Below are 17,374 nucleotides of genomic sequence, written 5' to 3' on the forward strand. Positions count from 1 at the left end.
TCTGTAAAAGTTTTCCTCTGTCTGATGAAGAACATCTGCAGGGGAAGTCACTCCTTCGAATGGATTTGGAGAGAGAACATCCAACAGTGACTCGGCGGGTCTTCTCGCCATCTCGGACTTTCACTTTCTCAATGAATGCCAAAGAAAAAAGAAATAATAGTTAATAGAAAGTATGTTATTTTGGAATATGCTACTGGGCTAATGCAGTGGTTCTCAAACTGTGGGGTGCGCCCCTCTAGTGGGGCGCAGTGGTACTACAGGTGGGGCGCAGGAGGAAATGCAGAAATACCTTTATTGAGGAAATATTACACAAGTTCAAAGTACACAGACATAAAACTAACTGATCGAATAAATGTTGCAATGCCTGTACCTTCGTGGACATGTTTACGCCATTAACAGGTTATGCTTGTGCGATGGCCAAGACTTGCTTATTGTTGGCGTTTTGCCAAACGACATTCTCCGTGAGATCCACATTTTTTACGCTGTTGCTCTTCAAAACAAGAGCTCAACATTGAGCATGAATTGAGGTTGGCTTTTCCGCTGTTGCCCGAGCTCAGGGTGTAAACACATTTCTTCCTCTGAAGTGGGGCGCGACAGAAAGAGTTTGAGAACCACTCAATGGGAAAACATATAATTTAATTCGGAACCTTAGATTATGAGTTATCATCATTGCCATATATATATATATATAAAAACGTAAATATATCTATCTATATATAAATATACATATATATTTATCTATATTTACATATATATATGTATAGTATATATTATGTATATATATATTTGTACATATATACAGGACTGTCTCAGAAAATTAGAATATTGTGATAAAGTTCTTTATTTTCTGTAATGCAATTAAAAAAACAAAAATGTCATGCATTCTGGATTCATTACAAATCAACTGAAATATTGCAAGCCTTTTATTCTTTTAATATTGCTGATTATGGCTTACAGCTTAAGAAAACTCTAAAATCCTATCTCATAAAATTTTAATATTTCCTCAGACCAAGTAAAAAAAAGATTTATAACAGCTGAGTGTTTGTCAAGGCTCAGGAAACCCTTGCAGGTGTTTCGAGTTAATTAGACAATTCAAGTGATTTGTTTAATACCCTACTAGTATACTTTTTCATGATATTCTAATATTTAGAGATAGGATATTTGAGTTTTCTTAAGCTGTAAGCCATAATCAGCAATATTAAAAGAATAAAAGGCTTGCAATATTTCAGTTGATTTGTAATGAATCCAGAATGCATGACATTTTTGTTTATTTAATTGCATTACAGAAAATAAAGAACTTCATCACAATATTCTAATTTTCTGAGACAGTCCTGTATATACATATATATATATTACAATAGCACTCATCTTTTTAGTCTATTTAAAACTTCAAGCGTAATTAAAATGTTTCTTACCTTTTTCCAAGTCAAATGACCATGTTGTCTACTGCGTTGCCACCGGTAATCGTGTCCTGAAACCTGAAGCGTGCTCCAGGTATATATAGCCACATTGCCACACCCACAATGGGTGTGATGACAGAGATATGTGAAGCTGTCAGATAAAGTTATGTTCATATGTTTTGATCAAACTCTTTGTAGCGGTCTCATTTGCTCATTTTATGGCAAATAATAAAGTTGAATGAGTGAAATCTTGTAGATTTGGCGTTGTGGATAACACATAGGGGGGAAATAAGATGTATTTTGGTATTGCTGTGTTATTTCAGGCATTTGCTGTAAGTATCGTTTTATTAGAAATGCTTACACAGATTTCCAATAAAGGGCGAGGATATTTCTTCTAAAGCTATATATGTCTTCAAGAGGAAACATAACAATGCATTCCTGCATGAACAGTTTATTCTGGTGGAGATTTAAACCAGTTCAACTACATTTCTGTTTGTTGAATCATATCAATGAACTTTGAGGTATACAAAGAGCTCTATATACTCTCAGAGCAGGAGAAGGCAACTGGAGACAATTACTGAGCGCAGATAAGATAAGGAACGGTCCAAGCTAGGGCAATTAGTCATTTATGGCCCCTCATTGACCCCTCTCACACTCTCATCTACTCTCACATGTGAAGAGGCCCTTTGTTTGAACGACCTTCTGAGAAGATCCAGGCCCCATCCCTGCACAGATAAGGCCCCGAAAGACGACTTAAAAGAGAGGAACCAAGTAAATCAACTCTCTTCCTGTGTCACACTTCTCTACAAACATATGAATTCATTGGCTGGCCACAAGAGCCAATGAAGGAGCGACAACGGCGGAAGCAGAGGAACAGGCACGTGCACAGATAGAGCCCTAGTGGTGCTCAAGCACCAGCCCTTTTGCCCTGGATGAGAAAAGTGCCCTTTTTGCTGGAGCCCACTTTTTTTTCTTCATTAATAAGTATTTAAGAATAAAAAATAGTCTCTGTCATCAAGTCCTCCCAAATGTGTTTGGATATCTGTCGGGGCATTTATTGGAGTTCTTGTGAGAATTTCGCCCCGACATGCTCCGTGGCGCTCACGAGCCCCAGCCTCCCTCCTCCTCCTCCACTTCCTCCTCCGCGCAGTGCTCCTCGCGCCACCAAACGGGTGCACCTCCTTCTCCTCTGACCCGCAGCATCAGACACACAGGTCATGAGTCATGACGGTGTTTGTCCCCTGACGTTGTTTGGTGATAAATTAACCACAACTGAAAATATAACGTCACAACTGGTCCGACGTTTCCGAAAAAAAATAAACAAACACAAATTCCCGAAATCCGTGATTTCAAAGCCTCGTCCAGCTGCTTACTGACGTCATGTTTGAGAGAGAGAGAAATAGAAATAGAGAGATAGAGAGAGAGATCTGTTTTATAAATGCCATTTAGACAATTTCGATAGTATGTTGAATTTATTAATTCATTTTATAAATGTCACAATAATTCACAGCTAGAACAGAGCAGCTAAACTATGCTAACAATAGCTCTCGGTGTCATGCTATCCATGTGCCACATTGTTTGATGTGGTATGTTTCTCTTTGTTTTGTCTGTTCCAGTTTTACAAAGATCAATCTTGTAGGAGTAATTGCAGAGGGTGAAAAGAGTAAGCATAAGAAAAACAACACTTGTAATAGCTTCTTACTAACCAGAGTGATGTCATGCTGGGAAATATCAGATTGAGGCCTTATAACGTTTTTACAGAAGTTTGATATTTCCCGGCATGACCGAACGGTCGAGGTTAGTACGTAGTTTATTATATGGCATTTTTGGCTCCTATTATTTTGTAAAGGAAAATAAATTGTAATTGTTAATAGAAAACAATTTCATTTTGTTCAACTCTCATGTCTTCTCACGACACAATGTGTTTCAAGTGTTGCTAGCAACCAACTCCTTAACTTGGAAAAATCATTTTGGCGATGGGTGCCCTTTTTTTTGGTTTGAGTACCTGCCCCCCAAAATGTCTGTGCACGTGCCTGCAGAGGAACAAGAACCAATGAGAAGACACCACCCTCTTTTCCTCCTGACCAATCAGAACTGTCCCTGTTGGCTATTTCAATGGCCGCGCGCTCTGCTCAGGCATCCTTTCTCCAGCGCTGGGGCCATTGGTCACAGGTCTGGATTGGGGTCCATGCGCATGATTGTCTGTTTGTATCCTGATTTTGAATAAACGCTTAATAAATGTAAAGTAGAAGTCTACCGCTGTTTCTTCCAGTGAGTGCCGTCCAGGTGGTGTGTTGCTGTCCAACTCCAACAACCACACTGTCAAATTACTTTTACTTTATGAATTAATGGGTTTGTTTGGTTATTATGTTTGGTCTGTAAAAGACAAAGAGTGAAACAACTTGACAACTTTTATCATAGTTGTTTTGCTGAAACAATAGTTTTACTTAAGTTATTAAAATAATTACATTTGAAAAGCTGGAACCATGAAATGTTTTTTGTGTGCATGAAATATTCCTTAAACAACCTCCAATCACTTACACTGTGTGAGGGGGATCTATATAATAAAGAGCTCACAAACAAAGCCATAACTTTTGGTTTTACGATCTTGTTTTCCAAGCCAAGTGCACACACACAAAGAGATATTTATACAAAATATTGAGTCTGTAATCCATCAGACATTTCACCAAATAAATAAATATAGAAATCTGGATTGTTTTGTTGCAAGTTGCCTAGTTTCAGAGGATTTGGAAGTCATGGAGAATTCTTCTCTCTAATAAAATGCTACCATACGACATTCGGCTTGTAGTCTGCTGAAATACATACACTACCGTTCAAACGTTTGGGGTCACTTAGAAATGACTTTATTTTTCAAAGAAAAGCACTGTTTTTTCAATCAAGATAACATTAATCAGAAATACCCTCTATACATTGTTAATGTGGTAAATGACTATTCTAGGTGAAACGTCTGGTTTCTAATGAAATATCTCCAGAGGTGTATAGAGGCCCATTTCCATCAACTATCACTCCAGTGTTCTAATGGTACATTGTGTTTGCTAATCGCCTTAGAAGACTAATATCTGATTAGAAAACCCTTGTGCAATTATGTTAGCACAGCTGAAAACAGTTATGCTGGTGATATAAGCGATACAACTGGCCTTCCTTTGAGCTTGAAGTTTGAAGAACAAAATTAATACTTCAAATATTAATCATTATTTCTAACTTTGTCAATGTCTTGACTATATTTTCTATTCAATTTTCAATTCATTTGATAAATAAAAGTGAGTTTTCATGGAAGACACGAAATTGTCTGGATGATCCCAAACTTTTGAACGGTAGTGTACATTAAAAAAAATCACTGCAATGTCTCTTTCCAGAAATCATGACCCGATTACTCAAAATAAACCCAAAAATGATCTCTTGAAAAAAAAAAGCAACTTCACATGGTATATAGGTTAGCAAATATATTTTAATATATCATTTATATTCATTTTAACACGATGACAATGGCATAATTTCAGTTCAGTCTCATTTAAATCATGACAAAAAGCCACACCTTTCTGTATTCGCTTGAATTAAACCTCACATCATATTTAGATGCAGTCAAGTATACGTCTCGGCCCGTGAGAGGAAGACCTCAGCAGAATTCTTTAACAGCATTGAGCCTCAAACGGCGTTATGTAATGAGCTGTGTCGGCAAAACCACAAAATAAATGCGAGTCATAAAATGGATGTGGCGACGCCCTTCAACGCATTGTTACGCAACACAATGCAGAACGATCACGTTGCTTTCCTTTCAACTCTTCAGATGCATTCTGGGAAAATCTCTCCGACTTGGGAGTCTCAAAAAGGTGTTACGATATTTAGTGTGATACCAACACATCATGAGACTTTTCAGAGACTCCTCCAGACGGGTAGATGCCCGTCGTGTTTAAACCTCCGGTTACACGGATCCTTAAAACAGCCTCGCCGCGCACACGTTGCGCAACATCTCGCGACCGCTCGGCGACGAAACATCGAGCGGGCGTTCGCTAAAAGACGAGCGCGGCGTGATCTCGAGTCCTCTTCCCCCACCGCGTGAATCAAGTTGGCACTTTATTTTTATTTTTATTTCTTACCTACGACGAGGAAAGCTAGCTTTTTGTTCTTTTTGCGTGAAATGTAAACTTTTACGTAGGCGTGGTTAAAAACAAAAAAAAGCGTACGCACTATATTCCCCGAACGGCGACTCGCACGGATCCCGCGAAAGGTTAAAAAGGTACCCGGGAAAAACAAGATGGCCGAGACAGCGCCGCACAGCTTCAGTCGCGATGGTTTTCTACGTCTCGACCGTTTTACAGCATTCTTGTTCAAGACGCGTTCAAAATGGCACGGACTAGATGCCGATGCACCTCGTTTACATACGTGAGATGTAAAGCGACATTTTTTTTTTGCTGACACCTCAAAAAACAGTTACAACACCAAACGATGCCTCGCGATGCTTTGCTAGCATTCACCCAGCACTGATACTCACGGAGTCACCTCTTCACTCCATCCCTCTTCACTCCATTCCTCTTCACTCCATTCCTCTTCACTCCATCCCTCTTCACTCCATCCCTCTTCACTCCATCCCTCCATCCCTCCGCCCCCTTTGAACCGTTCACTGACGCCTTACTTCTGAAGAAATAAAGCACATCGGGAGCCTCGAGTGTTCAATATTGAATAAACAAAAGATAACGTAGCATTGGGTGAAATATATGAAAGAACTACTCAACTGTTTAGCGCAACTTCATTATGTTTGATGTGATTTAATCTAATTTCACTCATTTTGTTTATAAAAAAAGAAATACCCTGTTTGACAATCACATAGCTCTACAATTATAGTAAATATAGCCAGTTAGCTCGTGTTAGCTCATGTTAGCTCGTGCGCACACAAACAATTCTGATTCAACCGGTTACAAAACAGGACACGGTAGCTAACGCGTTATTTAACACGGTTGCACGTGCGCACCTAGATGCTAACTAGCGAGAACGGGCTGTTAAGCTATTAGCTCACTTCATACGCTCGTCTAGCTAGTTTTATGGCTAGCTAGTTAGCAGGTGCGTCTTTCTTTAGCCTCCTTTTCTCTTGAGAACAAGGGGCTCGCAAGAAAATAAAACATCTCGTCAGGCTTTTATTTGAGCGTGCGCTAGAGAGCGCGGACCAGTGAGGAGCTAACGGCGGCTCAGCCGTGTGCGGCGCAGCGCCCAAAGAGGTTAGCATAGATGTCGCAATGAGAGTCTGGAGTTAGAAGAGCAAAGTGGAAACACGGTGGAAACTATTTCCCCTACTTCTTCAAGAAAGTATCTGACCTTTCCCAAACAGTCTCCTACACAACGGCGTCTAGCTAAAACCATCTGGCGTTTCAGCGTAAGCTAGCACTGCGTTTATTTAGCCGACAGTTGGTCGAATCAGAACGCGACAATGCTAATACTAGCTAACAGACGCAAGATGGCTAAATTGTGACTATGTATTTTTTAATAACGACTTATTTACCTATTTAATAGAGAACATGTCGTGGCTCCTATTGTTCAGATGAGGGTTGTCAGTTGCACTTTTTTAAATTATTTGTTTTATTAAGAGAGTAGAATGACTAAATAGTGCTAACGCTGCAACGTTTTAAGATTTTGGATTACACTTCAAATGTCGTTCTCTTGGATTTGCACGCGACGACGCGTCTCATACGAACAAAATATGGCAGATTATGACTGTGTGACTGCTTTTTATCTTTTGTCATGATTTGGAAACTCTCTGAATAAAATCATTTCACGAGCAGTAACCACGACACATCTGATCAAATACGACACAGTAAAACATAACATGGTACGCATCAGTTAATACAATGAAATGAATATCACTCTTTTTCTATTTTTTTGTGTAAAATCATAACAGCAGAACATGGATGAGGAGAAATAAAATGAAATATGAAATGTTTGATGTACGGTCTGCTTAACTTTAGAGAAACATCACGTTGATTTGTTTCCAGTTAGTAAAACAAAATCAGGATTACATAAAAAACAACAATATATAGACATTAAATAAATTAAGTTCAAAACAAACACAGTGTTATATATATTCAAAATACACATTTACAACCTAATAAAATGGAGAACAAACAAACAAAGAAAGCAAAGTCTTATCCTGAAGGGGAAACGATACACTTGATTGAATGACTTTTAATTGACGGTTAGCATTACATGCTGAACACCTCCACACAATATCGCGTCCTCATTTCCTACTCATGTTGTGGTTATAATCAGGTGTAAATACACATATATATATATATTTACACATATATGTATATATATATAAATACATATATAAATACATATATATATATACAGATAAAAATACATATATATATGTATATATACACACATATATATATATATTTACACACGTATATATATATGTATTTTTATATGTATATGTATATATATACACATGTATTTATATATATATATGTATTTTTATATACATATATATTTATATACATATATATATATGTGTGTAAATATATATATATATATATATATGTGTGTATATATACATGTATTTATGTATATATACATATATATATTTACACATATATATGTATATATATAAATATATATAAATACATATATATATATATACATATATCTATATATAAAAATACATAGACAGTATATACATATATATACATACATATATATAAATATATATATTTAGTAGGTTTATACTTTTGCAGCATTCACTAAGTTGATATGCACTTGGTACAAGGAAATCCAAATTTGACATCATTTATGATATGTTGATACGACTTTAGAAGGTAAGAAACAAAAAAATATATTAAAAAAAACCCCAAAATAAATGGAGAAAGATAGACAGACAGAAATGTCAACACCTTTTGTTGTTGTTGTTGATGTCTACAGATGCTGCATGGACAAAACTACTGACACACTACCACACAACTGTTAACTGTTGAGTCCATGGCCTACCCTACTGGAAATAAAAAATACATAAAATAAAAGTCACTTGGTCACATACATCTAAATTCACAACTTGCTCTTTAAAGAGCACGTCAAATAAAAAGAAGAGAAAAAAAAAGAAACAAAAATACAAAGTCCCGAATCCTTTCGCTGATATTTGTGTTACAATAAAGAAATTACATGCGAAGGTCTGGAAAGAAACAACCTGCGGTCACCAAAAGCTCTTCAATGGAGCCGGTGGCCAATCACCACGTCCGCTTGAACGTCTGGGGGGGGGACCGTTACCCAGAGGTCATAGCGGTAAGTACAACTGCCTGTGTTCGGGAGGGCAGCTACCGCTTCACTTGGGGGGTCAGGCCTGTATAGCGAAGGCTGAAAGCTGAAGGGAAAATCCACCCCAAAAATACTTCCCACGCGGCTGTACATTATCGATGTGAAAAGATGAGTTAACATATCCTGGATAATATTGTTATTTAGGCTTAGGTTGTACGCGCTGTAATGGGTTAAAATTCCCCTGCCGGGATGTCCGCTCTCTTCAAAGTACAGCATTAGTGTTGGAGTATTTTAGGGTGGAATAATCCTTCAAAAGTACAAAGCAACCGGACCGCCATTGGTTGATTGGAGGCGTTAAAGGGCGATTGGAAAGCTCGTTATCGTAGAGTATGACTTCGACAGTAGAGTCGGTCTAAAAAATAATATCGGGTATTTTCTTTCCTGAATCTCCACACTTCACTCTCGTCATGCAGATTCTGCTGTTGCCCTTCAAAACAAAAGCTCAACACTGAGCATTGGGCCTTTTTTCTCGCTGCTTTTTCCCCTTCAAAACAAAAGCACATCAGGAGCTCAAATCTCTTGATTCGTTCGGGGGGATATAGAGCAGAGATAGAGCCACCGACATTCTGTACACACCGGCACTCAAGTCCTTGGCAAATTTTCAGAATAAAAGCACCTCTCTTTAAAATTGAGAGCCTTTTTTTAATTTTTTCAATCAATCTCTCACAGTTGTGAAACATTTTCCGAGGAGGGGGTAAATATATATTCTGCTCAGGCTTCAATGATGGGTGTGTGTGTGTGTGTGTGTGGGGGGGAGGGGGAGCACACAGTGTTAAAAAAAGAGCAGTTATTATAGTTTATTAAAGTTTTAACAGTCTAGTTATTCTGTTGGTGTATGGAGGGAATGGCATAGTCAGCTGCTTATGAGCCTTATGGCTGCTTCATATACACATTTTTTTTAAAGGTAATTTTCCATAAATTTGATTCTCATTCATCCAGGATTCACACGCCAGTCCGTTATATTTTTTCCGCGTTACAAAATAAAATGGCGACATGAAAGAAAGTTAAAAAGTTTACTCAAAATATATCGATTTAATGTTTGTTTTTCCATCTAAGTTTAGACGAATAGTTTAATTTCAGATTAAAATTAGGGGCGTTAAAGTAACACTTAGTGGTCCTTTATGGAACACACACACGCTGCAGGTCAATATATATTATTTCTGCTCTACTTTCTAATATATTATTTGTATATTTACACCTCTAGCCGGCTCATCGACAGACCTTCAGGGAACTTCATAGTATAGAAATATTTACTTCACTTTCCTCATCTTAAATGTCCTCTGAATAACTCTATGATTATAAGCTAAAGCAAATATTGGCTTTTCCTATGAAAATCGACTTTAAATATCTTCTTCTTCTAAAATATTAGACTTTTTTCTTCTTTTCTCGCTCTTGAATGACGACATAATTATCTAAGTAAAGGAATGCAAACAGAGCCTCTAGCTGAGGAACAGTGAGCAGGACGTTCTTAAGTCGGACTTAAAGTTGAGTTTAAGAACAGCTGTGGCTCAAAGAGGCCGACTGGACTTATTGAAGTTTTGACTTTAAGGGAATATTTTGACCTTTTTGTGAAGTTCTTTCTTCCTCGAGACAAAAGACAGACGTGAATATTAAAGTCTTTCACATTAAAAACACACCTGCTGTGTTAGAGGAGCTGCACGCGGGAACAAGGACCCTGAAGTCACGTGACATCACTTTCACGTCATGTTTCAACAAATGTTTCTGAGAATATAAACTATTACATTTTATTTTCATTTAATATCCTGTCAACTCTTCCACATATTAAAATTGACTTCTGCTGAATTATCCGGCATTTGTTACGTCTGCAAAACAATGCATCCGGCCTACTGTTGCTATGGTTACCAGTTTCTGAAATGTTTTTCTGAAATGTTGACATTTTGATTCGCTGCTAACTTTTTTTTTTTTTAAGGCGGGGTTTTGTCGTTTCAAATTATTAGTGATGTCGTCATCGTCCATAACTATAATTAACTTCACTGACACACACACACACAGACACACACAGACACACACAGTTGCATAAGCACAGCATCACAGATCGAACAGTCTTTACAGGTTACACTCATTCTGATCTATTTCTCTCTCTCTCCCTCTCTTTCTCTTTCTCTCTCTCTCCCTCTCTCTCTCTCTCTCTCTCCCCCTCACACACGTACGCTGTCGCTCCGTCTCCAGGTTTCTTCTTCTAATGTCTCACTTCTTCCGCACCTCCCCTCAGCTTGGGAAGATGCTGCGTCGCTACAATCCGATTGGTTGGTCAGTCATGGCTTGTGTTAGTGCAAGAAGGGGGCGTGGCTTGATGTGTGTGTGTGTGTGTGTGTGTGTGTGAGGTGGGGTTGCGATGGGGTCGGTCAGGAAACGGTCGGGAGTGAAGAACTCAAGGTGCAAAAGATCGGGGTTGCGGGTCGCGACCTCACACCTTTTTAGGGGGCGGGGCCAACTTGATGATCTCATCTTCAGAGGGCTGGCGGATGATGTCTTTCAGAGGAGAGAGAGAGAGAGAGATGTTTAGAACATAAATGATAAAAAGCTTCCATCTGCAAACAAATATATAAAATAAAAAGCTTCCATATGCAAAAAAATAGATAAATATATTAACCTTCCATATGCAAAAAAAAGAATAAAATATAAAGCTTCCATATGCAAAAATAAAAAATGAAACAAAAAAATGAATAATAAAAAGCTTCCATTTGCAAAAAATTTAATAATAAAAGGCTTCCATATGCAAACAAATAAAATGAAATATAAACCTTCCATTTGCAAAAAAATAGATCAATATATTATAAACCTTCCATATGCAAAAAAAAAGAAATAATATATAAACCTTCCATATGCAAAAAAAGAATACAATATAAAGCTTCCATATGCAAAAAAAATAATAAAATATAAACCTTCCATACGCAAAAAATAGATACATATATAAACCTTCCATATGCAAAAAAATAAATAAAATATAAAGCTTCCATATGCAAAAAAATTATAAAATATAAACCTTCCATATGCAAAAAAAGAAATAAAATATGAACCTTCCATATGCAAAAAAAGAATACAATATAAAGATTCCATATGCAAAGAAATAAATAAAATAAAACATTAATAATAAAAAGCTTCCCTATGCAAAAAACTTTAATACAAAATAAAACAAAAAATTAAATCCTAAAAAGCTTCAATATGCTAAAAATTAAATGAAATAAAAAGCTTCCATATACAAAAAAAAGGTGACATGTGTGACTTTGGTAAAAAAAAAATTTTTTTTTGCCTGATTCATCGTTTGACTATTCCGTGAACACAATCCGCTGGAGATGAAGCTCACCTTTGTATTTCTTGGCCGAGGGGATGCGCGTGAGCTTGGTTTCGATCTCGTCGTCCTCGGAGATCTTGAGCACGGTGGTGCGATACTCGATCACCCTCGTCAGCAGGTCCGGTCGCCGCGAGATCTCGAAGATGTGCTCGATGTACGACAGGTTGTCTGGCGAAAAATAACCGAAAACGTCGCCAAGAGTTCAAAGATAAGTGAAATGTCTTTCCATCTGGGGAGCTCACCTTGGGCTAGCTTGTCGTTCTTCTCCAGGTAGCCGAACCACTCCTTGGAGGAGGTGATCTCGTTGCTCTGGTCCTCGGGGATGTCCTCCTTGCAGGCCGACTTCAGCTGCTCCAGGTCCTCGTTGGTGATGTTTTCAGACAGGTCGCTGAGCAGAGAGCTGTACTCCGCCATGGTCTGGAGAGAGAGAGAGAGAGAGAGAGAGAGAGAGAGAGAGAGAGAGAGAGAGAGATCAATGCATGTATCGTGCAGACGTCCCAAAGGGGATCCATCTGCTCTTTGCTGCCATTATTAGGTGTATTTCTCATAAATAAGGATCTCATAAATAAGGGACTTTATTTGAGGGTGTATTTATTTTTTTGTATATGAAAGCTTTATATATATTTTTTGAAGCTTTTATAAATAAGGACTTTTATTTGAGGGTGTATTTATTTTTTATGATAGCTTTATTATATATTTTTTTTTGGATTTTTTATAATTTAATTTATTTTTGTGAAAGCTTTATATATATTTTTTACATATCAAAGCTTCTTTTTTTTTGTATATGGAAGCTTTTTATTTTTTATTTGACTATAGAAGCTTTTTATTAAATTAATTGATTGCATATGGAAGCTTATTATTTAAAAAAAAATTGTATATGGAAGATTAGTATTTTTAATTTTCTTTGACTATGGAAGCTCTTTATTTAATTTATTTATTTTTGTGTGTGTATGTGTGTGTGTGTGTGTGTTGGTCCCGGTGCCTCCTCCCTCGACCCGGGTCGCCCAGCCTGCTCTCTGTTTTGCACCACAATGGACCGGCGCTGCTTTTGGAGGGTTTTTGTTTCTTTTGTGTACTTTTCAGAGGAGACGGGGGAAGGAAACCCAACAATGGATGGAGTGGCTACATTTAGTGTGTGCCCCCCACAACCCCTCCTCAACCTTAAATGTTGTTACTAAATTCTAAGTGCATATAAAACTAAAGTAGTTGGAAAGTAAATAGACAAAAATGTGTCATATATTTTTTCAAATATATTTTAAAATAACTAAAATAAAAAGATTCCATACGCTGAACGATAAATAATTAAAAAGTTTCCAAATGCAAAAATTTGTTTTAATTAAAAATAAAAACATTTTATTTATTAAAAGCTTCCTTATGCAAGAAATAACTAAAATAAAAAGATTAATTTCTCAAAAAATAAATAAAAAAGCTTCTATATGTAAAAAAATAATAAATAAAAAGCTTCCTTATGCAAAAAAAAGTAAAAATAAAAAGATTCATTTCGCAAAAAATAAATAAAAAAGCTTCATATGCAAAAAAATAAATAAATAAAAAGCTTCAATACATGGAAATAAATAATAAATAAAAAGCTTCCATATGCAAAAAAATAAATGTCTAGTCAAAACATTCAGAGACAAAAGCCACGGCTATATTCCTTTTTAAATCCCTGTGAAACCTTGTCATCATGCCCCCCCCCCCCATCTCTCTGAGCCTCCATACACAGAGACCCACTGTGCTTCACATTCTCATGGACACAAACATGCTTTTGTCTGCTCCTCTGTCTCTGCTGCCTGCCTCTGTGTGTGTGTGTGTGTGTGTGTGTGTGTGTGTGTGTGTGTGTGTGTGTGTGTGACACACACAGAGAGAGAGCTGCCACTATAACTAGAATTACAAAGTCAAATTCAGCGACATATTAGATTGTCCTTGGAGTGTGAACGAGAAAAGATGACTTGGCACAAAGAGAGAAAGACATGTTCTGGGACAACAACAACAACAAACAAAGAACTATAAGACTCTGGCTCTAGAACTATACACACCGTGACACGGGGGCTTTCTTTCATTTCACACACACAACTACCACCAAAACTCCATTCGACTCTTCACACACGACGTTGCCATGGAGACCAGGACTGGCTTTGCTTTTAACGGCTGGAGACTGTTACCTAGCGACAGGGCAGTGCCCCCCCTCCTCCTTCCCCCCCTCCTCACTTCAACTCCAACCTTCACCAAACCCTTTCAGAATAAGAGCCCCAATGAGAATTATTGACACACACACACACACACACACACACACACACACACACACACACACACACACACACACATTTAAGGTTGTGTCAATTGAGTCAAGTCATGTGGAAATTATTATAATATTATTAATCATGGAATTTGAGTCTTCACAGGAAACACACACACACACACACACACACTTCACCATGGCAACCAAACCACCAGGATAGCGGCTCAAAGATCGCAGAGATCTGGAGAGAGGAAAAGACGACGTCTACACAATACATCCAGACCTCGTGTCTGTGTGTGTGTCTGTGTGTGTCTGTGTGTGTGTGTGTGTGTGTGTGTGTGTCTGTGTGTGTCTGTGTGTGTCAGCTCTCTTCCTCCTCGCCCCCAAACCGTGGGACTCTCCCTCTCTCTCTCCCCCCTCATTTATTGACTTGGTCCATTGGAGTTCATCTTAACTACGACACTGTTTATGTATTTATTAGAATATTTACAAAATCCGTCATTTTATTGTTGCTTTTGTTTTGAAAATCCGGATTAGGGATGAAAGTATCCACGACTACATTTTTTGAATGATGTTGCGTAGCTAAAGTATATCTCGCCACTACAACTCCCAGAATGCACTTTGAAGCTGAGCCGATTTGAAGTAATCAGATTTATGAAACGGACGTGTCACGATTTATGACATTTACGTTGATTTTACGGCGTAATCTCGCCGCCATCTGCCACGAGAGCCTCAAAGTAAAATCCTGTCACCGGTGTAAAGGTCAAAGGTCGCCCTCGCCACCCGATCCCTTCCCTCTCCTCCTTCCTCACCACTTCTCTCCTGCTGCACCCTGGGGCTCCTCCCAGCACCGGGACACATTGTGGGCTATGAAACACGGAGCAGAGGGATGAAGAAGAGGAGAGGGAATGTCTTGAGGGATTATGGGGCGAGAGAGAGAGGGATGAAGGAGGTCTGGTCCTCTTCGTTACAGACGGCCTCGTGTCCAATGAGGCGGCGAGGACTGCCAGCACTTATCATCTCAAAGATTCAAGATTCAAGATTCAAGATTCAAGATGTTTTATTTGTCACATACACACACAGGGTGTGCAGTGAAATGAAGGTGGCAATGCTCAGCAGGAATGTGCAAGGGCAACAAGTACACACTATTTACAAATAAAAAACAACACAATATTTACAGTAAGTGTGTGTGTGTGTGTGTGTGTGTGTGTGCCTAAGAGGGGCAGTTGTGTGGGTCTATGTGGGGGTCCTGGTGAGGTCGGAGTTCACAATCCTGATGGCCTGAGGAAAGAAACTCCGTCTCAGTCTCTCTGTTCTTGCAGCGTGACTACGGAGGCGCCTGCCTGACCGCAGCAGCTGAAACAGTCTGTTGTTGGGGTGGTGAGGATCCTTCATGATCCTGCCGGCTCTGGTTCTGCACCTCCTGGTGTACAAGTCCTGCAGGGTGGGAGTGTAGTTCAATAGTGCGTTCAGCGAACGCACTACCCTCTGGAGAGCCTTCCTGTCCTGAGCGGAGCAGTTGCCAAACCAGGCTGTGATGCTTCCTGTCAGGACGCTCTCTACAGCTCCAGAGTAGAAGGACTGAAGGATCCTGGGAAACTTTAGAATTCCTCAGCTGCCTGAGGTGGTAGAGGCGCTGCCTTGCCTTTCTCACCAGAGTGTCTGTGTTTGTTGACCATGTCAGATCCTCGGTGATGTGGACTCCCAGGTATTTATGCGCGCTCACCCTCTCCACAGTAGTCCCGTTAATCCCCAGTGGTGAGTACGTCCTCTGTTGTTGTACCCTCCTAAAGTCCACAATCAGCTCCTTAGTTTTGGTGACATTCATGATGAGGCTGTTGTCCTGGCACCAGAGTGACAGATCAGCAACTTCCTCCAGGTAGGCCTTCTCGTCGTTGTCGGAGATCAGGCCCACCACCACTGTGTCATCCGCAAACTTGATGATGGTGTTGGAGCTGAACCTGGCCACACAGTCATTTGTGTACAGGGAGTACAGTAGGGGGCTGAGGACGCAACCCTGGGGGGATCCTGTGTTCAGGGTGAGGGATTTGGAGGTGTGTCTGCCCACCCTGACCACCTGTGGCCTGGCGGTCAGGAAGTCCAGGATCCAAGCACACAGGGGTGTTCAGTCCCAGCTCAATCAGCTTGCGCCAGTCTGGAGGGGACTATGGTGTTGAAAGCTGAACTATAATCAATGAACAGCAGTCTCATAGCCCCCCTCTGGCTGTCCAGATGAGAGTGTGGTGTGCAGTACCTGGGAGACAGCATCATCCGTGGATCTGTTTGGGCGATAAGCAAACTGCAGCGGGTCCATGGAGGAAGGGAGGAAGGCGCAGATGTAGTCCTTTATCAGCCTCTCAACGCATCTCATGACCACCGGGGTGGGGGCCACGGGTCGGTAGTCATTCATACATGCTGGAGAAGCATTCTTGGGCACAGGGACAATAGTGGATCTCTTGAAGCAGGCGGGGACCACGGACTCAGCCAGGGAGAGGTTGAATATTGTGGTGAACACTGGAGCTAGCTGGTTAGCACAGGTCTTCAGTACTCCAGATATGCCATCTGGACCTGCAGCTTTCCTGGTGTTCACCCTCAGCAGAGCCCTCCTCACACTGTGCTCGGTCACAGAGTGTGTGTTCATCCCCAGCGGTAGAGCCCACCTCGCCACGCTAACGGTGTTGTTGTTAGCGTGAGCTAAGCGCTGTTGTTGCTAGCCTCAAACCGTGCATAAAATGAGTTCAGGTCGTCCGCTAGGGATGCGTCGGCACTCACCATTGCGCTGGGTCTGCTCTGGTAGTTTGTGATAGTCCGTAGCCCCTGCCATAGGCGCCTGGTGTCGCTGCTCCATCTGTGATTCCACTCTGTCTCGGTACCTCCTCTTGGCTTCCTTCACCGCCTCCTCAGTCCATAGACCGCTGCCTTGTACTCATCCATGTTGCGGATACAAGACCGGAGTTATAGGCAGCAATGCAGGCGTTTCACACAGAATGGATCTATCAACCCACGGCTTTTGGTTAGAAGGACCCTAACTTTTACCGTGGGGACGATGGTGTCCGTTAGCGTTGCTATGAGGCTCATTGATACTTCCGCAAACTG

At 39.9% G+C, this 17,374-nt stretch overlaps 2 protein-coding genes across 7 annotated transcripts in view; one reads left to right on the forward strand and one right to left on the reverse strand.

Annotated features, from left to right (window-relative positions):
• The window catches only part of zgc:92594 (uncharacterized protein LOC436996 homolog), a 41,253-nt gene that overhangs the window by 16,870 nt on the left and 7,009 nt on the right, over positions 1-17,374 (forward strand). The window lies entirely within an intron of this gene.
• LOC130211569 (astrocytic phosphoprotein PEA-15-like) lies at positions 10,202-12,453 on the reverse strand. The gene is made up of 3 exons (XM_056442388.1): positions 12,282-12,453; positions 12,052-12,207; positions 10,202-11,216 (listed from the first exon to the last, which is right to left on the reverse strand). The coding sequence occupies exons 1-3, from the start codon at positions 12,451-12,453 to the stop codon at positions 11,152-11,154; spliced, it is 393 nt and encodes a 130-aa protein (XP_056298363.1). The 3' UTR covers positions 10,202-11,151.

This window comes from Pseudoliparis swirei, chromosome 21 (assembly GCF_029220125.1).
Source record: "Pseudoliparis swirei isolate HS2019 ecotype Mariana Trench chromosome 21, NWPU_hadal_v1, whole genome shotgun sequence".
Taxonomy (NCBI): domain Eukaryota; kingdom Metazoa; phylum Chordata; class Actinopteri; order Perciformes; family Liparidae; genus Pseudoliparis; species Pseudoliparis swirei.